A 12,732-nucleotide genomic window follows, 5' to 3' on the forward strand; every position below is an offset into this window, starting at 1 on the left:
CACCAGCGCCCGGCGACTGATTCTTGGAGTAGGGAAAACCCCTAACTCTCGGAGAGGGCAAAGCCCCTGACCCAGCCGTGGTAGCGCTCGCAGTGCCCGCTTGGGGTGGGGTGGGGGGAAGAAACGGGGCGGGATAGGGGCAGAACGGGCAGAAATAGCCCAAATTTTGGCATCGGAGTGTTGGCAAACGCACGCGCGCATCGCTCCAGCCAACGGGCGCGGGGGGCGTGGCCTGCGGAGCGGGGGGCGTGGCCTGCGGGGCTGGGGGCGTGGCCTGCGGGGCTGGGGGCGTGGCCCGGCCGGTTGCGGGCGGGGTCTGCCGGGGGCGTGGCCGCCGTCGGCGGCGCGGGGCGGGGCCTGGCGCCGGAAGTGCGCGCGGTCCATGTACCAATGGCTGCTCGCCGTCCTCCGCGCCCTCCGCGACGCCGCCCGCCAGGCCCCGGCCCCGGCCCCGGCACTCGCCCCGGACCCCTCGCTCCGCAAGAAGCTGCCCCCCAGGTCAGCCCTTCCCGCCGCGCTTCCGGCCTGCGCCCCGCCTCTGCTGCCCCTCCGCTCGGCCCGGCCCGCGTCCGCACGCCCCCGCGGCTCCCCCGTGTGGGTCGCAGAGATTCCTGATAAATCCCAGGTGTTCACGTGGGTGTGGGTCCCAGATGTTCCGCGTAAGTCTGTCCGCAGATGAGGATGTAGAGGTGATTTTGGGTCCCAGATGCTCCTGATAAATCCCCGATGCTGAGGTGGTTGTGGGTCCCAGATACTCCCGATAAATCCCCGATGTTGAGGTGGTTGTGGGTCCCAGATACTCCTGATAAATCCCCGATGCTGAGGTGGTTGTGGGTCCCAGATACTCCTGATAAATCCCCGATGCTGAGGTGGTTGTGGGTCCCAGATACTCCTGATAAATCCCCGATGCTGAGGTGGTTGTGGGTCCCAGATACTCCCGATAAATTCCCCATGCTGAGCTGGTTGTGGGTCCCAGATACTCCCGATAAATCCCCGATGTTGAGGTAATTGTGGGTCCCAGATACTCCTGATAAATCCCCGATGTTGAGGTGGTTGTGGGTCCCAGATACTCCCAGTAAATCGCATGTGCTCACGTGTATGTGAGTCTCAGATAGTCCCAGTAAGTCTGTGGACAGACCCTGGTGTAGAGGTGATTGTGGGTCCCAGGTACTCCTGATAAATCCCCGATGTTGAGGTAATTGTGGGTCCCAGATACTCCTGATAAATCCCCGATGTTGAGGTAATTGTGGGTCCCAGGTACTCCTGATAAATCCCCGATGCTGAGGTGATTTTGGGTCCCAGATGCTCCTGATAAATCCCCGATGTTGAGGTAATTGTGGGTCCCAGGTACTCCTGATAAATCCCCGATGCTGAGGTGGTTGTGGGTCCCAGATACTCCCGATAAATCCCCGATGTTGAGGTGATTGTGGGTCCCAGATACTCCTGATAAATCCCCGATGTTGAGGTGATTGTGGGTCCCAGATACTCCTGATAAATCCCCGATGTTGAGGTGGTTGTGGGTCCCAGATACTCCCAGTAAATCGCATGTGCTCACGTGTATGTGAGTCTCAGATAGTCCCAGTAAGTCTGTGGACAGACCCTGGTGTAGAGGTGATTGTGGGTCCCAGGTACTCCTGATAAATCCCCGATGTTGAGGTAATTGTGGGTCCCAGATACTCCCGATAAATCCCCGATGTTGAGGTAATTGTGGGTCCCAGGTACTCCTGATAAATCCCCGATGCTGAGGTGATTTTGGGTCCCAGATGCTCCTGATAAATCCCCGATGTTGAGGTAATTGTGGGTCCCAGGTACTCCTGATAAATCCCCGATGCTGAGGTGGTTGTGGGTCCCAGATACTCCCGATAAATCCCCGATGTTGAGGTGGTTGTGGGTCCCAGATACTCCCAGTAAATCGCATGTGCTCACGTGTATGTGAGTCTCAGATAGTCCCAGTAAGTCTGTGGACAGACCCTGGTGTAGAGGTGATTGTGGGTCCCAGGTACTCCTGATAAATCCCCGATGTTGAGGTAATTGTGGGTCCCAGATACTCCTGATAAATCCCCGATGTTGAGGTAATTGTGGGTCCCAGGTACTCCTGATAAATCCCCGATGCTGAGGTGGTTGTGGGTCCCAGATACTCCTGATAAATCCCCGATGTTGAGGTGGTTGTGGGTCCCAGATACTCCCAGTAAATCGCATGTGCTCACGTGTATGTGAGTCTCAGATAGTCCCAGTAAGTCTGTGGACAGACCCTGGTGTAGAGGTGATTGTGGGTCCCAGGTACTCCTGATAAATCCCCGATGTTGAGGTAATTGTGGGTCCCAGATACTCCTGATAAATCCCCGATGTTGAGGTAATTGTGGGTCCCAGGTACTCCTGATAAATCCCCGATGCTGAGGTGATTTTGGGTCCCAGATGCTCCTGATAAATCCCCGATGTTGAGGTAATTGTGGGTCCCAGGTACTCCTGATAAATCCCCGATGCTGAGGTGGTTGTGGGTCCCAGATACTCCCGATAAATCCCCGATGTTGAGGTGGTTGTGGGTCCCAGATACTCCTGATAAATCCCCGATGCTGAGGTGGTTGTGGGTCCCAGATACTCCTGATAAATCCCCGATGCTGAGGTGGTTGTGGGTCCCAGATACTCCCGATAAATTCCCCATGCTGAGCTGGTTGTGGGTCCCAGATACTCCCGATAAATCCCCGATGTTGAGGTAATTGTGGGTCCCAGATACTCCTGATAAATCCCCGATGTTGAGGTGATTGTGGGTCCCAGATACTCCTGATAAATCCCCGATGTTGAGGTGGTTGTGGGTCCCAGATACTCCTGATAAATCGCATGTGCTCACGTGTATGTGAGTCTCAGATAGTCCCAGTAAGTCTGTGGACAGACCCTGGTGTAGAGGTGATTGTGGGTCCCAGATATTCCTGATAAATTCCCGATGCTGAGCTGGTTGTGGGTCCCAAGTGTTCCCAATAAATCCACTGGCCCCTCCTTCCCTTCCCACCTGCATGGTGGGGGCTTGAAAAGGAGAAAAGGGGTGGGGATTTGGAGCAGGTGTGTTGGAGGAGCAGGGAAGGGTATATAGACCCATAGGGATGTGTTGGATGGAGGGAAGCCATGGGATAGGGATGTGAAGTGGATGGAAGAAGGGTGTCTTCCTAGGCATTAACCACTTTGTCCCTAGTGATGATGGCTGAACCATCTCCCTGCCTGCTGCTTGGAATGTATGGATTGCATCCTGTGGGCTGGGGAGTGTGGTTGCTCCCTCCGGGAGGAACTTACTCCAGGAGGCTTTGGTCAGTGTCCCATTCCAGAGTGAAAGAGGCAAGGGAGCGTCTCTGGAAAGAGCCACGTGTTGCACAAGCAGTTTTCACTGAGGAGCAGCTCAGAAGGAATTAACTCTTGGGGGAAAAAATAGAAAAGAGAATAGGAATGTTCTTTGTGCTCAGTTCCTGCAGGAGGAGTTTTTACCGGACTTAATGATGGTATAAACTGATAAAATACTTGGGTTTAGGCTTCTGAGAAAGGATTAGGCTGGTATTTGTTTCAAGGAGTTGTTCCTGAGCGCTGACTCAGCAGGAAGCTGTGGAGTGGGTGGAAGCAGAACTGGCTTTCCCACCTTTCATTTCCTGCTCCACTTAAACTTTCCTCTGCAACTCAGTGTAGTGACATGAACTTGGGTAGCTTGGTGACCTCTGGAGTGCTTCTTTCCTGGAGGAAAGCATTGCATATTAAAGAATTTTTTGGTGATAGGAACAAGCATCAAACATGAGGAAGCATTAACAGAAGGGGAAAAAGAGGCCTGGTCTGCTTTAGTGGGATGATTAACTCTGTGGGAGATGATCCTGGGGAAATAGGGAAGCCACCTTTGGAAATCTGGGTTGTGTGGAGGGGAGTCAGCCTGCTGGGAGCTGAGCTGTGGTTGCAAAACATTGTTCTGTCTGTTCTTCCCTCAGCGTTCTGTCATGTGTGGAAGATCCTGAGATTCCTGCAAAGAAGCAGAAAGCAGGTATGGCCCCTCTCAGAGAGAGTTAATGTGCTTGCTTTTCCTTGGGTTTGGGGTGCCTTGGATAACTCTGGAGTTTGTACTTCCGAATTGCTGCTGGAACTGAGGATTTTTGAGCCGTTCTTGTGGCTGGAGGGGGTCTCCTGGGGCCTGGGCCTGTTGATGATGTGTACCACTGTTCGTGGATGTGGCACTTGGGGTCAATGGTGGCCTTGGCAGTGCTGTGGGAACAGTTGGACTTGATGGCCTTATAGGGTTTTTCCAGCCTTAATGACTCTGTGAGTCTAAAACCCAAGTGTCAGATGAAGGGAGGAAGGGAAGCAGGGAAGAACTTTTCCTGTCCTAGGAGGGCCGTGTGTTTGCACCAAGGATAACTCCTGGCTGGGGCAGGGCACGGGATATCCCAGGTCTCTCTGGCACTGAGCAGCACAAAGAGCAGTTTAAATCAAGGCTGTTGCTGTTCCATGGGGGATGCGGAGCTTCCTAATCCCTACTTGGGAACAACCTCCCCGGTGATGGGGTGGGGGGTGCTGCTGGGCTGTTGCTGTGTTGTTGGAATGAGTTACCTGCTCCACATGGGATCGAGGAGTTGGGCTTTGGTGCAAGCAGAAATCCCAATTCCTGTTTCCAGTCCCGTTCTTTATGGCCTGGTGGTGTGGTTTTTCCAGAATGTGTCTCTGGGGCTAACGAGGAGCCCAAAGAGGTTTCTGTGGCTGCCAAGTTGCCACCTGAGGCAACGAGAAAAAGCCAGGAGACAAAAGAGAGCGATGACTTCTCCTTCTCCGAGTCTGAAGATGAGGTGAGCAAGGATTTTGTGGGGAGCTCGGGGGATCACTGCCACTGTCCCTGCACGTGTGAGAGCCTGTATTACAGAAGTGGTGCCATCAGTCCCCCTGCCTTCTGCTGCAACCCCAGCAAAACCATGTCAAGACAGAGCTGACTGACTTTCAGGAAGGTGAGGTGTTTGCTTGGATTCATGTTCAGGTTATGCTCATTCTGGTGCTTGTTTTTATTTCAGGTTGTGCACATTTCTTCTGACTCTTTGTTTGTAGCATCTTCAGAGGATGAGGCTGTAACAGAACCTGGTAAGGCTGATAGCAAGTCCTTCACTCATTCCTTTCTCCTGCTGCTGTGTCTGGGCAGCTCTGCCCAGGCTGGGGGCTGGTTGCTGGAGGTGAAATATCTGGGTAGCATCCAGGAATAGTGGAGGGTGAGCTCTGTTTCTTCCCTGCATCCTGGTATTGCTTCTGGACTGGAGCCAGGGCTGGGAACAGGCTCCCCAGGGAATGGGCACAGCCCTGAGGCTGCCAGAGCTCCAGGAGCATTTGGACACTGCTCTCAGGGATGCTCAGGGTGCGATTGCTGGGGTGTCTGTGCAGGGCCAGGAGTTGGACTGGATGATCCCTGCGGGTCCCTTCCAACTCGGCATGTCCTGGGATTTATCCCAGGATGCTCACATGGTTGTGGAGCCCAGATATTAACTGCCTTGGGTGCAGTTCTAGTGTGTCCCACTGCCAGCTTGCCTGAAGGAAATTGTTATAAATGCTGATTTTAGGTAGTAGAGCCTCAGAACCCTTTTTTATTAGGCTTAGGCGGGTGACATTCTGTAGTTGCCAATATGAAAATATCCTGAAGCAACGTAACGCAAATAATATTAGGACGTGAGGGATAAAATTAAAGTAATTTATCTTTGGTGAAGCTCTTTAAACTCGTAGAACTCCTTTTTTTTCTTGACCAGTTGCTGACTGCTTGTGCTCTTCTCCCCTAGACGAAATGCCTTGTGACACCACGCTGTGCTTGACTGAGGAAACACCATCCTCTCTTTGCAAGAGAGTTCCATACCTGAGGTAAAAATCCTTCTGTTGCCTTTCACTCCTCCTTTGAAGGGTTTCTTGCCTTTCACTTTCATCCTTGAACTGCCTGCGTTGCCCAGCATTTGTTTTCGTGTCCACAGAGCAGCATTTTTCCTGGGTGTTCTGGGACTCCTCCAGGCAGCCATACTGAGGGAGCTCTCCAGCTGTGGAGAGGCAGCTGTGTTCTTGCCTGTGACCAATTTTAAACGTTCTCTTTAAATCCAGATAGTTCATAGACTCAGGAGATCAGAGGAAGATTAACAAGGTCAATACTCTCACCTCTTGTGGTAGGAGGAAGTGTTGAACTTGGGAAGAGGCTGAGACCAGAAAAACCCACAACCACAAAAAATCCCAGAGAATTCCCATTTCCCCAGAGAATTCCACTGGGAAACACTTTTTTTTTTTCCCCTCTGAGGGTGCTCAGCTGCTGCCCCAGGTCACCTGGAGAGGTTGTGGAGTCTGTCCATGGAGATGTTGGAAAACCCTCCCGGACACGGTCCTGGGCAGCCTTCTGTGCCTCCTTGAATCAGGAAGTGCTAATTCAAACCTAATTAATAAATCAGGAGCTCTGAATGTTCTCTGAATACCATTTCTTCTGCCTTTTGATGCTTTCAGCCCAAGCAGGGATAACCACATCCAAGCTGCTCCAGAGAGTCCTGTCACTCCCAGGCCCCCCATTAAGGAGCCAGGTCCCAACTCCCCCAGAGGCAGCGGCACCAGGAGGCCCTTGTGTGCTGCTGAAGAGGTGAAGTGGGGAGAAGGGAAGAAGGGAGGGGAGAAGGGAATTGTTTTGGGATGAAACAGCTGCAGAGTTCCTGCACAGTTAGGCTGAGACAAAAGGAAGGGGTGGGAATGCCTGCTAAAGTTTTTTTTCCCTTCCCTTCTGCAAGGATGTTCAGCAAGCAGAAAACAAGAAATACAAAGAGCTCTTGAGTCTGTTCAAGGAAAAATATTCTGGAAAACTTACTTCTCCACGGCTAGCAAGACTCAACAAGTAATTATCAGCAAAACAACCCTTAACTTTTCTGGTGGTGGGTTTGTTGTATGTGGAAGGGCAGGGGAGTTGATGTTTCCTACTCTCAGAGTTCTGGAGAGAGTCAAATGTAATGACTGAGCCTCTTTTGGAATAGTGGAGACAGCAAATCTGACTCTTGTATGTTCACTGTGCCTGGGTTGAAGGTGGCCAAACTTCTGGGTGTAAACTCCTCAAAATGCCCTTTGCATCTGGTCACGGAAGCAGTGACAGCAGGGTTCTGTTAAGGATTAAACAGCCTAATTTTACTTTATATATTCTATTGCTTTCATTCAGCCAGTTGTGTACAAATAGCCCTGTCCTCTGTGGTGAATTGATGGGCACTGGTAACAAATCACCTGTACAAACTCTGTCCTTTTCTTCTGCTACACCAAAGAGTTCAAGCCAAGGAACCAGGGATGACTGGGAGTCCCCTGAAAGAACGAAAATCCAGCCGTGCCTCTCCACCTGTGCCAGGAAAGACCAGTGAGTATCCCCCTGCTCCACTCTGTAGGTGGAAGTCCAGCCCAAACAGGGCATTTCCTCCAGGTAGTTATTGGCTAAACTGGGTTTGTGAGGGTTTTATTGAAGGGGAAAAATTGGTTTAAAATGGGATTTGAGAGCTGGGACTGTAGCAGTACAGTTTGTAGCTGGCTGTGACCCCACTGCACAGGAGAAGGTTGTTTTACCTGGGATTTCTGGACCAGAGGAGGGGGATAGTTGACTCTGCACCCTCAGAGCTGCACTTTAATCCCTTTTTAATGCTAGACAGGACTATTTCCATGACAGCAGAGCTGCCAAACCAAGTAAACTAATTACATACATGTTTAATATTGTCCCAGGTTGGTTTTTTTTTCCCCTGTCCATTGCTTAAATGTGCCCAATCCCCTCGTCTGGTTCTTTTATATCTTGGCCTTTATGACATGATCATATGGGGATTGAAATGATTTCTGAGCAGGTTGCCAGAGTTTGAGCTTCTAAGTTGAAAATGCTGATGAAATGTCTGTGATGTCACCCAGAAACCGAGAGCTCTGTGCAGCTGCTGCAATGGGAAGTCACCTCCTTGTTCTCACATTGCTGCTTTTCCTTGCAGGTGTCAAACATGGGGATGTTTTCAGCCCCCAGCTGCCTCAGAGAGGTGTCATGATCAGGTGAGAGTCTCTTTTAACCATGGCTCTTGTTTCTTTTGGCTCTGTCAGCCTCCAGAAGACCAATCCTGTTCAGTGTCTCAGTGCTGGGCGAGAGGAGCAGCTGCTTTGAGGAATTGCTCACAGCCTGTTGTCCCTCAAATCAGCTCCCCTGTCACAGCTGGGCAGCTGTGGGATGTGCTGGGTGTTTTTTGGGAGAAGGAAGTAAGGGTGACAGTGGTGGCCACACCAAGTTGTCCTTGGGTTTGCAGAATCCGTTTTTGCTCCCGAGGGTCTTTGTGCCACACCATTAACGAGCTCACTTTTGCATTTCCTCTGGATCCTCAGCAAAAGAAGTAGGGAGCTTGTAAAGCCTGGGGGCACTGAGGCAGTTTTCGAGGTTTGCAGGATGCCTTGGGTTGGAGTAGGAGACCAAAAAGGGAGCATTGCTCCCTCATCAGGGGCCCGTGGGCTCCGTGGTGGCACAGTGGGAGTGCAGGAGGCTCCTTGTGCATGGAAAGGGGCTTTTGGCTGCGGCTCCAGGGAGGGATTTTGGTGTGGCAGCTTGGTGCCCTCCTCTTCCTCCCCTCAGAGGAGAGAGTGCAGATGGGGCAGAGAGAGGTTTGGTTGTGGCAGATCTGGTTTTGGGTGATTTCGTCCCTGTTCTCTTTCCCCCTTAGACATGAGCACTGTATTGAGCTGTGTGTTTGTCCTGAGTTAAATTGTCTCTGTTCCTGAAGCTCAAGGGAAGAGAGGAAATAACTGGTGGAGTGGGATTTGTCACCAGGAGATCACAAAGTACCTGATTGAGGAAGTGCTGGTTGCTTCCCTGTTTTCCAAAGATTAAAACTGAGAAACAAAAGGAGTTTGGCACCTGATGGTGGAAGAAAGTTTGCAAAGCTTCCAGCTCTTCATCTGTCCTAATCTGGGAATGGGCAAGGAAACTGAGGTGTTGTCATGTGTCAGAATCAGCTTTGGAAAAGCATTTCTTAGGCTGAAGGTGAATTTTGGGGAATTTCATGGGGCAGTGTGGATGTCCAGCTCACCTCTCTTTCTCTCCTGACAGCTACTACACACCACCAGAAGACTCTCGTGGACAGGGGAAACGAGAGAAACGAGCTGCTTCAGTGGTAAGCTTGAGTTAGTCCTTACTCCACTTTGTTTTTAGGAAAACAGAACTCATCTCTGCTCAGGATTGAGATCCAGAATAAAACTGGAAGTGTGGAAATCAGAAATACTTACCTTGATCTCAGCTTGCTACCTGTGTGGGGAGGCTTTGCTGGGGTTCTGGATGTTAGTCTAAGCCCAAGGAAAGTCCTGCCTCTCGGGCACAGTTGGAATGCAGTCACCAGTCAGACTTTGGGGTTTGCTGCTGGTGTGTGTGTACCAAAACCCTCCCAGTTCTATGCAGGATTCTCTGCCCTGTCCCCCAGCAAACCCCTCGTGCTTCTCTCTGACTCCCTGTCCCTGTGTCTGGCAGGGCCAGCATGAAGCTGAAGTCCCCCAAGGAAAGTTATTCCAGTTCCATGTGACACCTGTCCTGTCCAAAGACCTCTTTTTTGTGGACAGCGAGCCTCTGCCATGCCCAGAAAGGCCAGCAGACGACCTGGCTCCACTGACAGAGGTACCTGGGCTCAGCAGCAAGCCAGTGCTGTGGCTGGTTCAGCAAAAAGGCCTGCAACACCCCTTGCTCTGGCAGTGGAGCTGCACTTGGAGGCTGCCTGAGGGGCTGGTGTGCTCCATGTGCTGTTCCATGAACCCTTCCCCATGAAATCCTTTGTTCCAGGCCATGGAGAGCGAGATCTCTGCTGCCTTTGACGGTGGTGAGCCCGAGGATGTCCTGAGCAGGGCCTTCAAGCTCGCAGTCACCCGTGAGGACATCTGCACCCTGCAGCCCCTGGGCTGGCTCAACGACAGCGTACGTGCTCCTGCACTTCCTGGGAAATCCCCCTTCCCTGGGCACAGGAGTCTTCCAGGAGCTGCACTGCAGAGCCCAGAAATAGCTGTACACTCCTTATTTTGGGTGCTGTGTGGGCTGGTGTTTCTGGAAGCTTTCACTTGGCTGCTGCAGCTCCCAGGAGTCAGTCTGGGTTACTGGAGTGGGTGCAGGGGCTTTACCCAACAGCACAGGGCACCCAGTGTAAAATTCTGGGAGCAAAAGCTGCCAGCTGGAGTTCTCTCAGCTCCAGGGTGGCCAGCAAAGACATGTTGCTGTCTTTTTGGTTCAGTATCTTATTTCACATCTCCATTTGCCTCTCTCTGCTCCAGATCGTGAATTTCTACATGAGTCTTCTGGTGGAAAGAAGCAAGAAGGAAGGATATCCAGCAGTCTACGCTTTTAATACCTTCTTTTATTCCAAGCTAAGCTCTACAAGCCACAGGGGAGTAAAGAAATGGACCAAAGGTGTGGATATCTTCAAGCACGATGTCCTCTTGGTGCCTATTCACCTCAGAATTCACTGGACACTGCTGGTGAGTCACACTGGCTTTTTATTTAGGGGAAGGGGAGAACAGAACTAGCAAGCAAAGTCCTTTAATGTTTTGGCTGTGCTTTGTCTAAATCACCTTTTAACCCCAGGTCGTAGATCTCCGAGAGAAAGCCATCAAATACTTCGACTCCTTGGGACAGAAAGGAGACCACATTTGTAAAACTGTCTTGTGAGTAGCTGCTTTTTTTAATCCCTTTTGGTTGTTTTTGAGGCCTTTTCCCCTCCCCACGTGAAAAGTGTTTCTGCCCTGTCACATGGTACTCCTCACTTTGAACCTCTTCAGTTCTGCTCAGTGTTTTGAATCCCCCGGAGTGTCAGAGGTGCAGGTTTTCACATGTGCTGCACATCCTCACGTGTCTTTGTCAGTAAAATCCCTTCACCCAGCAGCTTTGTAGGGTGAGAGCAGCCCCACAGAGACAAATCCCAGAATCATTGAGGTTGGAAAAGCCCTCCAGGGTCACTGAGTCCAACCCGTGACTGATCCTCACCTTGTCACCAGCCCAGAGCACTGAGCAGATCCCTCTGCAGAGCCTTCCTGCCCTCCACACTCCCACCCAGCTTGGTGTCACCTATGAATGTAGTGAGGGTGCCCAATCCCCTCATCTGGATCATGGATAAAGATACTAAACAGTGCTGGGCCCTGGGGAGCCCCACTCACAGCCTCTCACTGTGTCTCTAAGGTTGGGATTTTTCCTCCACGTTCCTCAAATCCACTGCTGTGAGGATCCTCTGGCATTTCACTGCCATTTATCTTCCTGTCACCCTTCACCAGCTTTTTTTGTTCATTTGTTTTTTCCCTAAATCTGGGAGGTGAAAAGTGATTGTGTGTTGTTTTCAACAGAAAATACCTGGAAGAGGAAAGCAAGGAAAAAAGAAACATTGAATTGACTGCTTCCGAGTGGACCCTTCGCAGTCTGGGCGCAGAGGTATGGGAGCAATGCCTGGATTTGGGATGGGAGCTGGAACTCCTCGTCACAGAGGGTTTAACACTTTCCAGGGAAGCAGAGGAGGGAGATGATGTGCAGTTAACTGGGACTATTCCTTGGGTTTGGGAGCGGTAAATGGATTATGGAAGTAGGTTTTCAGGAGTAGGTGTGGGTAATGTGTGCTACGACCACGTTGCTGCTCTTTTAAGACACCTAAAAGGTCTCTCCATCCTTTTTGTATTCCTCAGGAAATCCCTCAACAAAGTAATGGAAGTGACTGTGGCGTTTTTGTTTGCAAATTCGCCGATTTCATCACCAGAGACAAACCCATCATCTTCACCCCGGTGAGAGGAGGTGTCAACAACTCCAGCCTTTCCCACACGCATGCAGGAGCCAGGGAAGCTGCACAGCAGCTGGGGCAGGGCCTGAGGGTTTGTTCCTCGTGTCTGCTGCCTGCTTCTTGGGCAAGATGCTCAATCATGGGAATCCCAGGGTGGTCTGGGTTGGAATGGACCTTAAAGACCATCTCATTCCAACACCAGGATGCTGCAGCCAGTGGTTTGGGATATCTGGCTTTTATGTCTCTTGGAGAAATAGGTTTCCCCCTTGGATCAGCTCAGACCACTCAGCCACTGGTTATTTTCCAGTGTGGTGATCTTTAATAAAAGTCCCTGTAAAGAAATGGGGTTTTGCTGGGTGGTTGTGTCACCCTCGTGTGAAACCCACCTCGTACCCAAATGGCAGGTGCTCAAAAGCAGCTTCCCCTTCAAGAATTCCCTGGGTGTTAATGGAGATTTCCTGCCTCTTTCTCCTCTGGCTTCCTATGTGATGGATTTTTCCCATTTCTTTTCAGGAGCACATGCCTTATTTCCGCAGGAAGATGGTGTGGGAAATAATCCATCAGCAGCTGCTGGGAGACATGCACTGTTAGAAAAACACTGTTCTTTAAAAGAGTAGTATATTTATTTCTTATTGGTTAGGTTAAGATAAGATAAATATTAACTTATGTAAGAGCCTTATTGTATGGGAACGTTACTTGTTAATAGAGTAATTTATTTTTTAATTGAAAACCGATTTGCTGTCTCTGTGTGGTTTTTAACTTGCTCCCCATCTGAAGAAGAACAGGGCCTCTCTCCTTTCCTGGTGGCTCTGGGGACATCCCTGAGCTGCTCCTGGCCCAAAGATCCACAAGATCCTGGCAGAGCTGCAGCGGGGCTTTATCTGTCTCTGCTTTCACTGCTTGGTTCAAGCTGCCACAACCTTGGGCAGGTTCTCCAAAGGACAAACAATGCCAAAGCCACTCGTGTTTTATCCTT

General features: G+C 50.9%; 1 protein-coding gene across 3 annotated transcripts; it reads left to right on the top strand.

Annotated features, from left to right (window-relative positions):
* The first annotated feature begins 360 nt into the window (after positions 1–360).
* SENP2 (SUMO specific peptidase 2) lies at positions 361–12,490 on the top strand. 3 transcript variants are annotated; one of them, XM_032119395.1, is made up of 17 exons: positions 361–498; positions 3,960–4,012; positions 4,678–4,808; positions 5,028–5,094; positions 5,778–5,856; positions 6,478–6,607; positions 6,762–6,856; positions 7,272–7,360; positions 7,968–8,025; positions 9,068–9,131; positions 9,482–9,625; positions 9,788–9,919; positions 10,270–10,473; positions 10,580–10,659; positions 11,332–11,416; positions 11,665–11,760; positions 12,270–12,490. In XM_032119395.1, the coding sequence occupies exons 1-17, from the start codon at positions 383–385 to the stop codon at positions 12,345–12,347; spliced, it is 1,701 nt and encodes a 566-aa protein (XP_031975286.1). In that variant the 5' UTR covers positions 361–382; the 3' UTR covers positions 12,348–12,490. The 3 variants fall into 3 exon arrangements, with proteins under 3 accessions (XP_031975286.1, XP_031975287.1, XP_031975285.1); XM_032119394.1 differs by having other exon boundaries at positions 362–498; positions 6,753–6,856; XM_032119396.1 differs by lacking the exon at positions 9,482–9,625 and having other exon boundaries at positions 6,753–6,856.
* The last annotated feature ends 242 nt before the right edge of the window (positions 12,491–12,732 follow it).

The sequence above is a fragment of the Corvus moneduloides genome, chromosome 10 (assembly GCF_009650955.1).
Source record: "Corvus moneduloides isolate bCorMon1 chromosome 10, bCorMon1.pri, whole genome shotgun sequence".
NCBI lineage: Eukaryota > Metazoa > Chordata > Aves > Passeriformes > Corvidae > Corvus > Corvus moneduloides.